Genomic DNA, 16,530 nt, shown 5'->3' on the forward strand with positions numbered 1-16,530 from the left:
CGGTAACGCTGTGGACGTTAACGCTGTGGACGCTGTGGACATTAACGCTGTGGACGTTAACGCTGTGGACGTTAACGCTATGTGTGTTACCTGGAATATGTTGGAGAGGTCTCGCAGGTTGAACACGTAGTGGAACTTGAGGGCGGTGGGGAGGAAGGTGGTGGAGATACGCTGATGAAGACTCAGGGCCAGCTGGATGAGGGTGGGGCCACTCCTCTGCAGGGCGGGGCTAAAGCCTTCTCCACTGAGGTGCTGAGACAGGATGGAGGTGTAGATGGTGCTCAACGCCTCGGCCCCAGGAAACGACAGAGCAAACACTGAGAAATGACGCTAGAGAGAAAACAGAGGTATTAGCTATATCTGTTAGCATCAGTTAGCTGTTAGCATCAGTTAGCTGTTAGCATCAGTTAGCTGTGATCCTCTGCTAGCTGCTAGCATCAGTTAGCTGTTATTATCTGTTTGCTGTGATTATCTATTAATCATAACATTTTATTAAATAAATTAGAACGGTATGTAATCAGGGGAGTGGTCTCCAAGTGGGTGGAAACCTATTTGACAAACAGGCATCAGTTTGTGAAGTTAAATGATGGTCGTTCTTCATGTCTTCATATACCATGTGGTGTCCCACAGGGGTCAGTATTGGGTCTACAGTTTTTCATTTTGTACATTAATGATTTATGCAATGTATCAACTTTTAAAGATGGTTTTATTTGCAGACAATACAAATATATTTTGTTCTGACAGTAACTTAGACAGACAAATGCAAATATGGTTAAATCGTTTCTAAATTTAGATAAAAAACAAACGTAAATTTATTTGGAAATAGGAATATAAATACATAAATAAATGTCATGAATGAAGGGTTTAACATTGAGAGTTCAGCAGAGTAATAATTGATAAAAAACTAACCCTAAAAGCACATATTAAATACATTGTTACAAGAGCTGGACAGACAACCACTCACTTATTTATTTACTTAGAGAAATGTATCTATGAATACAAGGACGGTCTGTGTGTGTGTGTGTGTGCGTGTGTGTGCGTGTGTGTGCGTGTGCGTGTCTGTCTGTGCGTGTGTGTGTGTGTGTAGAGTGCATACCTCCCTGACGCAGTTGCACATGGCCCCGGGGTGTGCGTCCTATATTTTGGACTTTTTTGGTGATTGTTTCAAAATGTTTGTTTTTATTTTATTTTGACGGGACATGAGAAGGGGAGGGGCATCTTAGCCATCTAAAGAGAGAGTTGTGACAATGGAAGTTCGAAGTAGACTCAAATGGTTTCAGGAAGTTATTGTTGTGCTCAAAGCGAACAGTGAAACATGCACATTTCTCCACCAACACGTCATTATGAACGCTGATATGTCCACCACGTGTTTATAACCTAACGCACACCGTGGATGTACATGACATGTAATTAATTTTCTCACTGGGTTTTATGAGTGTTTCTTTGCCAAAGGAGGGTCTAAGAACAGGGGTTGACATTAACAGGTGGTCCCCAGACCACCATTTGCCCAGGTCTGTCCTATGATGATGATAAAACCATCAGCTCTAGAGTGGAAGATAATATGGTTGTAAATGTCCGACCCTCACCAATGTAAACAACTAATCTAAGTGAACAAGTGCTGTGACATTTTCCTCCACTTCCTCCCATGTTGGCTCTGTTTTCCTGTTAATGAAAAACAATCAATGCTCCACTAGCCTCAGGCTAACAACTTCACTTTTATAAATGCTAAATTAAAACGTTGGAGGCTTTGGCAGAATTCACGTTTCCCTAATGTTTGATAAAAATCCAATCAGCAGAAAAAAAACACAATTTTTATCACTTTTAGAATGTAACAGAAAGGAACAAAAGAAGCTGCTTGGTTTAAAAAGGAAGGTGTAAAAACACATCAAAACAAACAGCAGATTCCTCTGAGGAAGACTGACAGTTGGCAATCGGATCAAAGTAAATTTCCTGAAAAAAGTTGTTTGAATAAATGAAACCACAACATATTATTTCAATAAAGAAGACAGAATGCATCTGAATAATATAAATAAAAAAAGCTTTTTAAATAAAACATAATAACACCAATACATTCAATTATAGATTAAAATAAAAAAAACATTTAATGATGTTTTTGGTTCCATACATTATGTTTAATCTGATTGGTCGGCTATGATGTGATACATTACGTTTAATCTGATTGGTCACTATTAGGGATGTAACGATTAATCATAAGGCAGTTAAAATAATTCATAGGTATCACTGTTCACATCGATGCTTTGAAAATTAAATCGCAGTACTTTTTTAAACAGCAGAGGGCGCTATCCAGAAGTGTTGGCGGCGGGCGGAATCTGCTACTACATTTTTTCTGGCCGCCTTCTACTCTTAAACATGTTAATAAATGATTCCTTACCCCTTTAGCACTGAAAGAATATCTGTAATATTACGTGAATATCTGTAAAAGTCACGTTTTTATTAGCTCTGTCTGCTAGCATAGCATCTCTTCTTCACTGCAAGATATCTGCATGCCGACCGACTGGGTTACCAGCGCCCTCTGCTGGTTCAAACAAATATCTGACGCAAATACAATGCAATGAGTGTTTTTTTTTTTAAGTCCAATTGTTAAGGCACAAAATACATTTTCAGTTGCACTTTTAAAAAGAAAAATAACTATTATGCAGTTTTCCATTGTTTACTATAGAACCAGAATTTAAATTATTAGACTTCTTCTTCATTTGTATTATTCCTTTATTTATTTCATTCAAGATTTATTTTTAGTTAAATTGCATTGTTTTGGATAGTTTATCAAGGGATTCTTTTGACAATGAAAAATAAAAGGAAAATAGTACAGTATTTTTCCAAAAAAAATAAAGGAATATTTTTTCAGTCATTTATATACAGTCCCATTTTGTAAAGTAAATCAGGAATCGAATCGTATCGGGAGTTGAGTGAATCGTTACATCTTTAGTCACTATGATGTAATACATTACGTTTAATCTGATTGTCGGCTATGATGTGATACATGACGTTTAATCTGATTGGTCACTATGATGTGATACATTACGTTTGATCTGATTGGTCGGCTATGATGTGAGTGCTGAGTCCACCCCCATAACACTCACACAAGCTTACATACCTGCACGCATGTACATGCTAAGCACCTAATATTTTTTTCTCACTGTTTACATGTCACATAGATGGTGCTACATAGTGAAGGTCACATGATCACTATAGCTTCACTCACACCTGTCACTACATCTAACTACTGACATTAGGTAAGTTTAGTGAAAGTTAGACACGTACACGTGTGTTAGACTGGTGTGTATGAGTTTAGAATGGATCCACCCCCCATAGTGTGTGTGTGTGTGTACCTGTAGTCTAGGGTTGATAGTAAAGCTTCCAGCTGTTGGATTCATGCAGGACACGTACTGAACGTTGAGGATCTCCTTCAAAATCAGCTTATTACGGTCGTACCTGGAAGTGCACACACACACACGCACACGCACACACACACACACACACACACACACACACGAGCAGAAGATGGACTCCTCTCCTCCATCCTATAGCTGCTGTCTGTTTTATACCTGAGATGCTGCTGTATGTCTGTGATTGGCTGAGCATGTGTAATGTGTGTGTGTGTGTGTGTGTATAATGTGTGTAGTGGGATGAACAGGACAAAATAAACCTGTGTGAGAGTTGCAGGTTATTTAGGTAACCTTTTTATTGACAGCCTCAATCTGCTGCTTTATCAGCATTATTATTATTTTATATCTTACAACATGGAACTGTTGCAAAATGAGAAAAAATGAGAGAAAATGAGAAAAAAAATCTAGAAAATCGTATATTGTAGGATTTTTAATGAATTAATTGGTAAATCCCTCAGTAAAATAAGTAGTTGGTCATCTACAAACAAGCCAGATTTGTGTCTCTCACAGACCTGTAACTTCTTCTTTAAGAGGCTCCTCCTCCACTCGTTACCTGTATTAATGGAACCTGTTTGAACTGGTTATCAGTATAAAACACACCTGTCCACAACCTCAAACAGTCACACTCCAAACTCCACTATGGCCAAGACCAAAGAGCTGTCAAAGGACACCAGAAACTAAACTGTAGACCTGCACCAGGCTGGGTAGAGTGAGTCTACAATAGGTAAACAGCTTGGTGTGAAGAAATCAACTGTGGGAACAATTATTAGAAAATGGAAGACATACAAGACACTGATAATCTCCCTCCATCTGGGGCTCCAAGATCTCACCCCGTGGGGTCAAAATGATCACAAGAACAGTGAGCAAAAATCCCAGAACCACACGGGGGGACCTAGTGAATGACCTGCAGAGAGCTGGGACCAAAGTAACAAAGGTTACCATCAGTAACACACTACGCCACCAGGGACTCAAATCCTGCAGTACCAGACGTGTCCCCCTGATTAAACCACTACATGTCCAGACCAGTCTGAAGTTTGATATAGAACATCTAGCAGTGCAGAGCACTACTGTAGAGGAGATCTACATGGAGGAATGGACCAACATACCAGCAACAGTGTGTGAAAACCTTATGAAGACTAACAGAAAACATTTGACCTCTGTCATTGTCAACAAAGGCTACATTACAAAGTATTGAGATTAACTTTTATTATTGACCAAATATGTATTTTCCATCATAATTTGCAAATTAATTCATTAAAAATCCTACAATGTGATTTTGTTTTTCTCATGTCTCTCATAGTTGAGGTTTATCTATGATGTAAATTACAGACCTCTCATCTTTTTAAGTGGGAGAATTTACACAATTGGTGGCTGAATAAATACTTTTTTGCCTCACTGTAAATGTCATCCTAACGTATACTACTCATACTAAGTCTGAGTCACATTAGTTGTATGGACAGATTGAGTATGTGAGAAATATCAGGATGTATACACGGTTGACACACTAGTCATACTCAACCGTCCCATGATGCATTGTTTTATGGATCAAATCAGCACATGTTGATATTCTATTCGTTCACTTTCTCACTTCAAATGTTTTCAGAACTTTCAAAATAAAAGTGGAGAATCAACAGAGATATTTAGCCTCAGTGTGAACAAGGTTTTTAACGCTGTAGGTTCCAGATGCATCTTGGGAAACTTGGAAAAATACTTCAGTGGGAACGCTGATCATCCTAATCATACTTAGTATATAGTAGACAGTGCTGTATATACTCATATTATATTGAATTAGTGGTCTTTAATCCACACGGGCTCTCACCAGTGGCTGTAGTCCATATGTTGGCGTATGAGTGTGTGTGGTTGAACTGTTCCGTACGTGTCCACCTCAGGCATATTCATGTCGTCTATGAAGTAGATCAACTTCCTGTTTCCTGGAGGACCAAAGTTACGTCCTGCTTTCTTCTCCAGTGGCTTCTCCAGCACAGCTGTGCAGAACAACAAAGAACCAGTTAACTTCAGCCTGGATTTGCTCTTATTGATATGAATTATTATTATTAATGGTGCCTTCACACCAAACGCGTCAAAAGCGGCAGGTTTACATTCACAATACATCGTGGACGGCGTGCGTGCGGCTCTTCCACCGCGGCCGAGGATGGAGATGGGATTGTTGAACTTTTGGGGCATATTGCGGGGCGTCGACCAATCAGGAGCGTTCCCCAACTATGACGTATTCAGAATAATGAGAAAAATAAAATAAAAAAAGGGCTAACTGGAGGCGGAGACAGATGGACAGGCTCTTCTGCTGACATAGAGCACCTGTAGTTGTGGTCCTGGTAGGAGATGCGAGCGCAGATAAGGGTCAGCAGGTCGTCAAACTGGGCACGGGATAAACAGAAGTAGCGCTGAAAGCGACTCTCATCCAATCACAGCGCTAGTGAATCCAGAAACGGCGCAAATGAAGTCAAACCACTTTCTGGATAATGTAGAGCTGATGAACGGGAGTCAGAGGGGGCGTGTTCATCAAGGAACTCCAAACTTTATTCTCCATTCACCCACACTTCTCTATAACCCTCTGACATCACAGTGCACACGCTGAGACACACCTAAATACATCCAACCAGAAACAACACCTTCTCATCACAATGTTCCACCACTTCACAGTCACTGGGTGAATTATGAACATAACTGATCATAATATCATCCATTGTATGAACACCACCGGCAACAGAGAAGCCCCTCCCCTAACCGCGCTGGGCACGCGTCCCGAACATCTTCGACACTGGTGACAAGCGTCTGTATTCAATGAGCACAAGCGTCCAACTGAGGCATGATTTTGACGTTTGAAACGCATTTGGTGTGAACGTACCATAACATACAGTATATAATTATATATCCTTATATCATATAGCTCTAATATTAATTATTCATATACCAAATATATCAGGACACAAAAAGTTTCAAAACATCTGATTTCAACCAAATGTAACAAACAAAATACGCTTTATGTAAGAGATGAGACAATCAGATATAACCTCAGGAACATCATTTATATTGCTTTAAATCCACAGTAAATGTCATCTTTAATTACTGTAATATCTTATCATTAAAGACTAATGGTGGATAAACTTCCTGATCAAATAAAATGTGTATGTTTTTATCTGTTGATGTGAAACAGCTAATGTTTAGACTCTAACGATCATAAATATCTAATGTAACATAACAAAGGGAGGAGGGACTAGATAAAGATAGATAATTACTGGATCAATAACTGAGATAAACTACATTCTAGGCAATAGTTAGTCTATGTGTTTACTACAGATCAGCTGTTAGAACTGTTTGACTTATTATTGATGTTGATTCATTCTGTTTAACATCTGTTCATAAACAATAGATTGATATTACTATAGATAGATAGATATTACTATAGATAGATAGATAGATATAGATAGATAGATATTACTATAGATAGATAGATAGATAGATATAGATAGATAGATATTACTATAGATAGATAGATAGATAGATATAGATATTACTATAGATAGATAGATAGATAGATAGATAGATAGAGAGATAGATAGAGAGATAGATAGATATTACTATAGATAGATAGATAGATAGATAGATAGATAGATAGATAGATAGATGTATAGATAGATGTATAGATAGATGATAGATAGATAGATAGATAGATAGATAGATAGATAGATAGATAGATAGATAGATAGATACTATAGATAGATAGATAGATAGAGAGATAGATAGATATTACTATAGATAGATAGATAGATATAGATAGATAGATATTACTATAGATAGATAGATAGATAGATATAGATAGATAGATATTACTATAGATAGATAGATAGATAGATATAGATATTACTATAGATAGATAGATAGATAGATAGATAGATAGAGAGATAGATAGAGAGATAGATATTACTATAGATAGATAGATAGATAGATAGATAGATAGATAGATAGATGTATAGATAGATGTATAGATAGATGATAGATAGATAGATAGATAGATAGATAGATAGATAGATAGATAGATAGATAGATAGATAGATACTATAGATAGATAGATAGATAGAGAGATAGATAGATATTACTATAGATAGATAGATAGATAGATAGATAGATAGATAGATAGATAGATATTACTATAGATAGATAGATAGATAGATATTACTATAGATAGATAGATAGATAGATAGATGGATAGATAGATAGATAGATATTACTATAGATAGATAGATAGATAGATAGATAGATAGATAGATAGATAGATAGATCGATTAAAGCAAAACCTCTGACTGTTTCTTTGATCAATGTTAGATTAGTAACTTTATTCTAACACTGAAACCAGTAGAAGGTGTCAGGTCCTAGTCCATGTCCTAGCAGTGACGTGCCGTCAGGGTAGGCAAGGTGGGCAGTGCCTACCCAAGGGTGAATTGATATTTTTATTATTTGTTTTAATTATAATATAATTATAAATTATTTATTTTTCCATTTCCAATAGCCTACAGTACCTATAAGTTTGAAAGTGTCCGCATTTTGTGCGTTTTATAGCCCAAATTACTAAACAGTGCTATTTCCTGGAACAGCTGCACAGTCACGCCCCCTCCCAAAGGCTCATTGCTCCTCCGCCTCCGTTCCCATTGCGTGTTTTTATATGTTTGCACATGCTCAGTCAATTCCCCAAGATGAAAACCATTTACGTAAAAAGGTTGGACGTAACCGCGCTATGCTAAATGCTATACGTACGTTCACAGTGCATTAGTGAATTAATGCCATGTGACCGCTGCTGCTACGTTCTCTAGCTAGTGGGCGGGATAACGCTACAGTCAGGATGACAGCGCTAGAGATGATAGAGAAACTTTACTTTGAGGAAAAACGACAGCTTTTAAAAGATGGAGACCAACACCTGAGATACCAGAGCTTCAACAAAGGTAAAGTCAGAACATTATATAATATTATATATTATATTAAATCATTGTTTATGTTTCTTTAATGGTGTTTATGATGTTGATTTTGTTAGATGTCTAAACACTTGTTCATGTGGATCTTATTGGGTTTTTTCTTTCTTATTATGAATTTTATATTTTGATAAGCGCATTGAGATGACTTTGTTGGAAATTGCTTTATACAAATAAAATTGATTTGAATTGAATTAACACTTGACAGAAGAAACATATGAAATTGTCATTGGTGGTCTCCATTTGCAACGTGCCTACCCAGCCCTAGTGGTCACGGCACGTCACTGGCCCTACTGTAGTCCATGTTCTAGTCCATGTCCTAGTCATGCCCTACCTAGTCCATGCCCTACCTAGTCCATGTTCTACCCAGTCCATGTCCTAGTCCAAGTCCTACCTAGTCCATGTCTTTGTCCAGGTCCTAGTTCAGGTGCTGGTCCAGGTCCTACCTAGTCCATGTTCTACCTAATCCATGTCCTACCCAGTCCAGGTCCTAGTCCAGGTCTTGCCAAATCTAGGTTCTAACCAGTCCAGGTCCTAGTTCAGGTGCTGGTCCAGGTCCTACCTAGTACATGTCCTATCCAGTTCAGGTCCTACCTAGTCCATGTTTTATCCAGTCCAGGTTCTAGTCCAGGTCCTACCTAGTCCAGGTCTCAGTCTATGTCCTAGTCCAGTCTTTGTGGTCTATAGTGTATTTTTAAGTCACTCTGTGCATTTTGTCTTTGTTTATTTTTTGTGCTTTTGGGCACATAGTATTGACACGCACCCACACTATATTGATATACACAGTTTTTATACCTTATTTTGTATCAAAATACAGGTTTTAGAAGTCGCTGCTTTCACTACTTGTTTGATAGCTTTCTGAGTGTGTCCTCATCCAGATGTACCACTAAACAGGCCACACTATAGAACTCACTCTGACGTGCTGTCCCTTATAGGAAAAAAAGAGAAAGTGTGACGTATTGTGCTGCTGTTTGTTAATAAATGGGCCTGTGTGGCATTTTGCATCAATGGTATTTCTTTTACAACTTTATTGAATTAAAATTATGGAGATTGAAATCGTATATTGCCATTTTGAGAAGAAATAGAGATGAGAGTTTTGGTCCATATCACCCATCCCTAGGTCCAGGTCTAGTTCGTACCTTGCAGCATAGCAGACGTGGTGTAGTAGTTAAACGGGACATTCTTGATGGTGTATTTCTCAGGGTCCAGTGATCCCAGTTTGTCTCCGACCATCACAGACTTCCCAGTACCAGCGTTTCCAACCAGCATGACGGGGCGACGCTGGTCCAACAGTCGGTCCATGAAGTACCGGACCCTGATGGTCTCAGTGGTGTGGACCAGACAGGCCTAGACATGGTGGGCAAAGGAGGAGGGTTGGGTCAATTCTAACTGTAATCACGTAATTGATATTAATTACAGTTATGATGATGTAATCATCAGAATCAGAAGTACTTTATTTACCCAGGGGGAAGTTACTAATGTCAGACATTCAAGAAATATTACAAATGAAAAGAATAAACACTGAACAAATAAAGAAGAAAGAAAACATACATAATTAAGACTGTTAATGGATTAAATACAAAATATTATTATTATAATTGTAATTGTGATTGAAAAAATCTATTGCTGTTGTAATTGTAATTGAATTGTAATTGAGTTCAGATAGTTGACTTTGTAATTGTAATTGTCATAGAAATTCTATAAAAGTATAATTAAACACAAACCTGGTGGAGCATGTTACAGTTCTATGTATAACACACGCGTAGTTCATAATGATTAAAATATGATTCATATCTAGTTTACCAGTCACTTCACTTCAGGATCATTTTACCATTTAAAAATATATATAAATCTATGTGTATAGTGCTCAGACATCCACACCATAAATATTAATACCAATATATTATCACTGATTATGAAGCCTGACAAGGTGATCAATAGATGATAAATTATTTAGATGATAAATAATATTTATTAGTGTATTTTACAGCTGATTTAAGGCATGGGTCAAACTGATCTGTTAGCATTAGAGATGCTAACAGAAAGCTAACACAAGAGGAAGGTTACGTTTATAAAGGGCAGAGCTTAATTTGTGTCGGATCCTGCCGAAGCAAAATCCGGCTCCGCCCAGATTTTGACCGGCACATTTGATTGGATCAGTACCTCATTTGCTTTTAGTTTTGACAACATTTTTAAAGTCTGTGTAAAGCAGAAAAAAATGTCATTGACCACTGGGTCATAATTTGAAAGATGAAAAAAAACACTAAGTATATAAAATTAGGTCTCAAAATCATGGGAAAAAAAAGCACTTCTCCCTGCTCTGAGACGCTGGGGGCGTGTCAGTGTGAGAACCACGCCCACGCACGGGAAGGGCTTTGTGTATTAACCCTAACCCTATGGGAGAGAGAGAGCAGTGTGAAAGACCAAAAAACTATGGAGAAGTCCAAAAATGCTCAGATCAGGACAAACAAAAGTTCTGCTTCGCCCGAGTCTGAATAAGGACGCTGGGCTTGTAATCGGAGGGTTGCCGGTTCAAGCCTCACCTGGGCCATCACTGTGGGATGTTGAGCAAGTCCCTTAACCCCGAACTGCTCCCCAGGCGCCGCAAAATGTCTGCCCACTGCTCCTCAGGGATGGGTTAAATATAGAGGACAAATTCCATTAATGTAATAAGATTACATGGCCAATTAAAGGCGAAAGCCCTGATTTAATCTTTTTAATCTTTAATATGAGCATCTGTCCTGGGTAGAGTGAGAACTGTGCCCGATAGAGGCAAAAAACTAAATTGTGGTGGAAAAAAAGTGTTCATTTCATGGAAAATGCAGCGCCAGCGAACGCGTTTTATTTCCCCGAGTTCAAATATGTGGTTTGTTTTTGGCCAAATTGCGCCCACTAGAGGCCACGAAAGTTTGGTGTACTTCAGCAGCAGGGTGGGGTTTATGCTAATGATGGCTCCGTTACATAATGCAGCTATGATTTCTGACACGCCCATTAAATCCTGAACAGAAATTTGTGAATCCTAGCTCTATAATTACATTATAAATGGTTGAATGATTTGTTTGTTTATTTCATGTTTTAAGGAAAACATTTATGACCTATTAAATGTGTTTAGAAGAAAATGGCTGAATTTTCTTTACACAAACTTATTATATTTGGACAGCTGTGTCTTTTACTGAGTTGAAATCACTGGAATGTCATTGTACACACAAAACTGATGTAAAAACTGAGCGAGGAACAGCACTCAGAGGGATGCTGCATTGACAGGGCTGATCACTTCTTCTCCAGACGTACGTTTACAGCATTTATCATAAACAGCTCTGATTTTACAGTTTAAATGATCAACTCACAGAGTTACAGAATGTAGGCTTATTCAAACAGTCATTCGCTTTCATTTTGCCCAGATAAATTGAGGAAGTGTAGTACAGCCCTCTGCTGTAGCGGGAGGGAGGAGCTTATGCCTCGGCTCTACAGACAGTGAAAGACGGGAAAGTTTTTCAACTATCAAATCATCATTTATATTGATTCTGAATGTAATCTAGTAATAGGTGTGGTTTAGAGCTGTCACTCAGAGTTTGAGACGGATGTTCCGTAACGGGCGATTGTCTGTGCTTTAACGATGCTGATTCATCATTGTTTTATGAAACATTTAGGTTTGTGTTCATATGATATTATTGGTCCATTTAGTTAGAAAAAGATGCTTTTGTCTCTCTACTGATGTTAAAACAACACGCGGCCGGTGTTTCAGGACCTGATGATATTTATTAATTCAGTAATTGGGATTATTTGTAATTGAACTTTAGTAATTGAGACAGTAATTGTAATTGACTTTATTTGTCCAGAGGAACAAATGGTTTGAGGGTTTCTGAAAGAGATCCTCCAGTCCAACATCTGCCACCCAACCATTGTTTGGTGAACACCAGAGGATTAAAGTCCTTTGAAGAAGAAAAAGAAAGTGCAGAGACTAGAGAGGTGGGCGGGTATCTGCCAACTCAGAGCTGCAGGAGGAATAACAAAGGAAAAGTGTGTGTGTGTGTGTGTGTGTGTGTGTGTAGAGCAGTGTTCAGTCCCTGAGTGGTAACCAAAGGCTGGTTCAGGGTCTACTGCTAATCACTAAACCCCCAACAACACACTGAGGATCAAATATTAAACATTCTGCTTTTTAAACTGAATCATTTTTAAACCATTTTTCTGTTAAAACAATCAACACTAACTTTAATCCAATGTGTCTCAGTTCATCACATCTTAAACCTGTGGTTCCCAAACTAGGGGACGAGACCCATGATGTCATTGTTGAAGTTTGAGCAGAAAAAATAGAAAATGTTTTTAGTAATTCCCAAGGCCAGGGGTTATTTGTGTACCCTGGGGGGGCAAAAAACAGAAAGAAAAACCAGGGGTTTGAAATCACCTTGACTTGAAATAAATACATTTAAATATATAATATATACTAGAATTTGAAAAAATAACAATAACAATAACAATAAAAATAACAATAATAATAATAATAATAACAATAATAATAATAATAATAATAACCTGGCAGCAGCAGCTGAACACGTTTATGCACATGTTGAGACACAGGTTAATATAACATAGGTTTGATCTGTTTAAACTTCTGGACTTGTTTGACCACATATTTCTACTGAGAGATATTTATGATAAATAATAATGAACTCAAAGGAAAATTATTAATACTGTTGCATTTATGGCTTTGAATGTTACTAACCTCAATACAATTAATGCATTGCAATTGCATAAATTAACATAAATGCTTTAAAAAATAAAATCAATTTTAAAAATCATTTAATTTCCTGCAAAAAATGTGGCATTTCATTGGGTTTGTGTTGATAAAGGGACTGACATACTGTATGTACGTTAGAACTAAATGTAACTGACACAATCATTCATGTTTTCTCTGCGGCCCACATTGGATGCTCTAGATCAGTGGGTCCCAACCTTTTCACCCCCCAAAATAAAGGTCCCAGAGAGCGGGGACCCTCCAAAATAAAGGTCCCAGAGAGCGGGGACCCTCCAAAATAAAGGTCCCAGAGAGCGGGGACCCTCCAAAAATAAAGGTCCCAGAGAGTGGGGACCCTCCAAAATAAAGGTCCCAGAGAGCGGGGACCCTCCAAAAATAAAGGTCCCAGAGAGCGGGGACCCTCCAAAAATAAAGGTCCCAGAGAGTGGGGACCCTCCAAAATAAAGGTCCCAGATAGTGGGGACCCTCCAAAATAAAGGTCCCAGAGAGCGGGGACCCTCCAAAAATAAAGGTCCCAGAGAGTGGGGACCCTCCAAAAATAAAGGTCCCAGAGAGTGGGGACCCTCCAAAAATAAAGGTCCCAGAGAGCGGGGACCCTCCAAAAATAAAGGTCCCAGAAAGCGGGGTACCTCCAAAATAAAGGTCCCAGAGAGCGGGGACCCTCCAAAATAAAGGTCCCAGAGAGCGGGGACCCTCCAAAATAAAGGTCCCAGAGAGCGGGGACCCTCCAAAATAAAGGTCCCAGAGAACGGGGAACCTCCAAAATAAAGGTCCCAGAGAGCGGGGACCCTCCAAAATAAAGGTCCCAGAGAGCGGGGAACCTCCAAAATAAAGGTCCCAGAGAGCGGGGACCCTCCAAAATAAAGGTCCCAGAGAGCGGGGAACATCCAAAATAAAGGTCCCAGAGAGCGGGGACCCTCCAAAATAAAGGTCCCAGAGAGCGGGGAACCTCCAAAATAAAGGTCCCAGAGAGCAGGGACCCTCCAAAAATAAAGGTCCCAGAGAGCGGGGACCCTCCAAAATAAAGGTCCCAGAGAGCGTGGACCCTCCAAAATAAAGGTCCCATAGAGCAGGGACCCCCACTGTAGCTGAAGGTGGTTGAACACAGACATGAACATTGAAGAACAGTCATGTGGAGACAGGACCATCTATAAGGGGGAATAAAGGAGAGATTTTTGGGGTCCATCCATAAAGTCAGTAAAATGATGGTCTATTGTTCTATGAATCTGTGATAACCACATTTATTTATTCATCTGAATAATATCCACTGTTATCCAGGATGTTTATTATTATTATAGTCATCTTACAGATGGAAATCCTGGTTTTAATCACTAATAAAATGGTTCAAAGTGACCAAAAATGGTGGAAAATGTGGTGAAATGTGATTTTAAAAACGACATAAATTGGTTAAAAGTTTAAAATCAGTGGATAAAAACAGACAGAAAAAGTGGTAAAAATGGTTCAAAGTGTCAATAATATTAGTTTAAATTGGTAAATAATGGACATGACAAATGGTGAATGTGGTTAAATTGGCAAAAATAATCATGAAATCTGGTGAAAAGAGATTAAAATTGAGAAGTAAAATAGGATTAAAAATATGAAAAAGTGATGAAAACAGATTCAAATATGGTGAGTTTGGTGTAGTTGCAGAAAAAGGGTAAAAATAAGCAAAAATTGGCTCAAATTGTTAAAAGAATAATCTTGGTTTCTTAAAGGCATGTGGCGACCCCCTCCCAGTGTCTTGCGACCCCAAGGTTGAGAACCCCCAGTCTAAAGGGTGCAGATAGTAATACAGTGATTGATGGATTGTACCTGCAGGGGGGTGTCCGTATCCATCTCAAACTTGGGGACCATTTTGGACCAGGGTTCAAACTTCTTGGAGTGGGGGTCGATGTAGTAGTCGAACACGGTGCCGTGGGGGGGGAACTTGATGGTTTTGAACTCACTCACCCACCACTTGCTGAACTGGGCCCTGTAGTCGATCAGCTGCAGACACACAGGGGGGGGGGGGGGATCAATCCTCCTAAACCACTTCCTCTTTTTGCTTTTTCTCCCTCACACTGTGAGCTATGGACACCCCCCCCCCTCCCCCCAGCTGTGAATCCCAGAGTAGGAACAGATAGATGGTGACAGCAGAGCAGCTCCTCCACTACCTGTGTCTCCACCAACTCTCCAGTCAATAAAATCACTTAGTATTTAAATACATGTGTGATGGAAAATAAAGTGGAGCATCCTAGAACCATAGTACCAGAGGCGTAACGTTCTTACTGTACTCCACTGAACCATTGCTTAGCAACACCTCACTGCTGCTCTCCACCTATCATCATCCAGACTGTGATGATGAGGTCCACTTCACTTTTTAGATGAACATCTCACCAGGAGCAAAAAAAACACACTTTTTGACTGAATGTAACATTGAAATGACTTTTGATCAACAGAGACATAAAAATAAAAACGATGGGGAATAGAACGTGGAATACTCATAACTCACTGTAGAGGACAAAATGATTTTATGTTTCTGAGCATAGACAGGAAGTACTTAGAAACCCCCCCACCACCCTACCCACCCACCCACCCTGAGCCCTGAGCAGTACCTGGTCCTGGAACATGGCCCCCCCAAAGGCCCACACAGCAGCAAAGACAAAGTAGAGCTCATAAAGGTCTTTGGCACAGTCTGGGGGGGTGGTCTCTGGGGTCAGCAGACACTCCAGTAGGTAGCACAACATCTGGACCACACTCTGCTCTGGGATGGGGAGGATCCTCTTAAACCTACACACAATAATACCAGTCAGAGTTATTTTTGTTATATTTAATGATATTGTATACCACTGACTATACAGTGCACAAAATGCAACTTATCTAACGTTTACAGTGTGTTCTACTGACATGAATTCAAAATGGCTGCCAATGTTCTAATTTTGAGGGTGTTCCAGTTGATTTTTATGGCATCTTGTGTCACCAATTAATCCTTTAATGTTGACCCAACACCAAAGTCAGGTCCCTCTGGTCATTAGTTATGGAAATATGACCACAACAACGGCGGCCATATTGGATTTCTGCCATTGTTTAAAAAAGCTCAAGGGTGAGAACTCCACACTTACAGTATCTGGGACTAGTTATAGGGTCCCACCCATGAATAATACAGTATACAGAGAAATAAACTAGAACCCATAAAACAAGGTGGAGACAAAAATCATAGTTTGGCTGCTGGACTAGTAATGTTTTATCATGTTTTATAATGTTTTATCATGTTTTATAATGTTTTATCATGTTTTATAATGTTTTATAATGTTTTATCATGTTTTATAATGTTTTATCATGTTTTATCATGTTTTATAATGTTTTATAATGTTTTATCATGTTTTATAATGTTTTGTTATAT

General features: G+C 38.8%; 1 protein-coding gene across 1 annotated transcript in view; it reads right to left on the minus strand.

Moving 5' to 3' along the window:
* dnah9 (dynein, axonemal, heavy chain 9) overlaps window positions 1–16,530 on the minus strand; it is a 294,000-nt gene that overhangs the window by 168,877 nt on the left and 108,593 nt on the right. The window contains 6 exon segments of the mRNA XM_028475526.1: window positions 91–330; window positions 3,351–3,453; window positions 5,227–5,392; window positions 9,532–9,739; window positions 14,961–15,134; window positions 15,743–15,917. Of these exon segments, the coding sequence (XP_028331327.1) occupies window positions 91–330; window positions 3,351–3,453; window positions 5,227–5,392; window positions 9,532–9,739; window positions 14,961–15,134; window positions 15,743–15,917 (1,066 nt within the window).

The sequence above is a fragment of the Gouania willdenowi genome, chromosome 19 (assembly GCF_900634775.1).
Source record: "Gouania willdenowi chromosome 19, fGouWil2.1, whole genome shotgun sequence".
NCBI lineage: Eukaryota > Metazoa > Chordata > Actinopteri > Blenniiformes > Gobiesocidae > Gouania > Gouania willdenowi.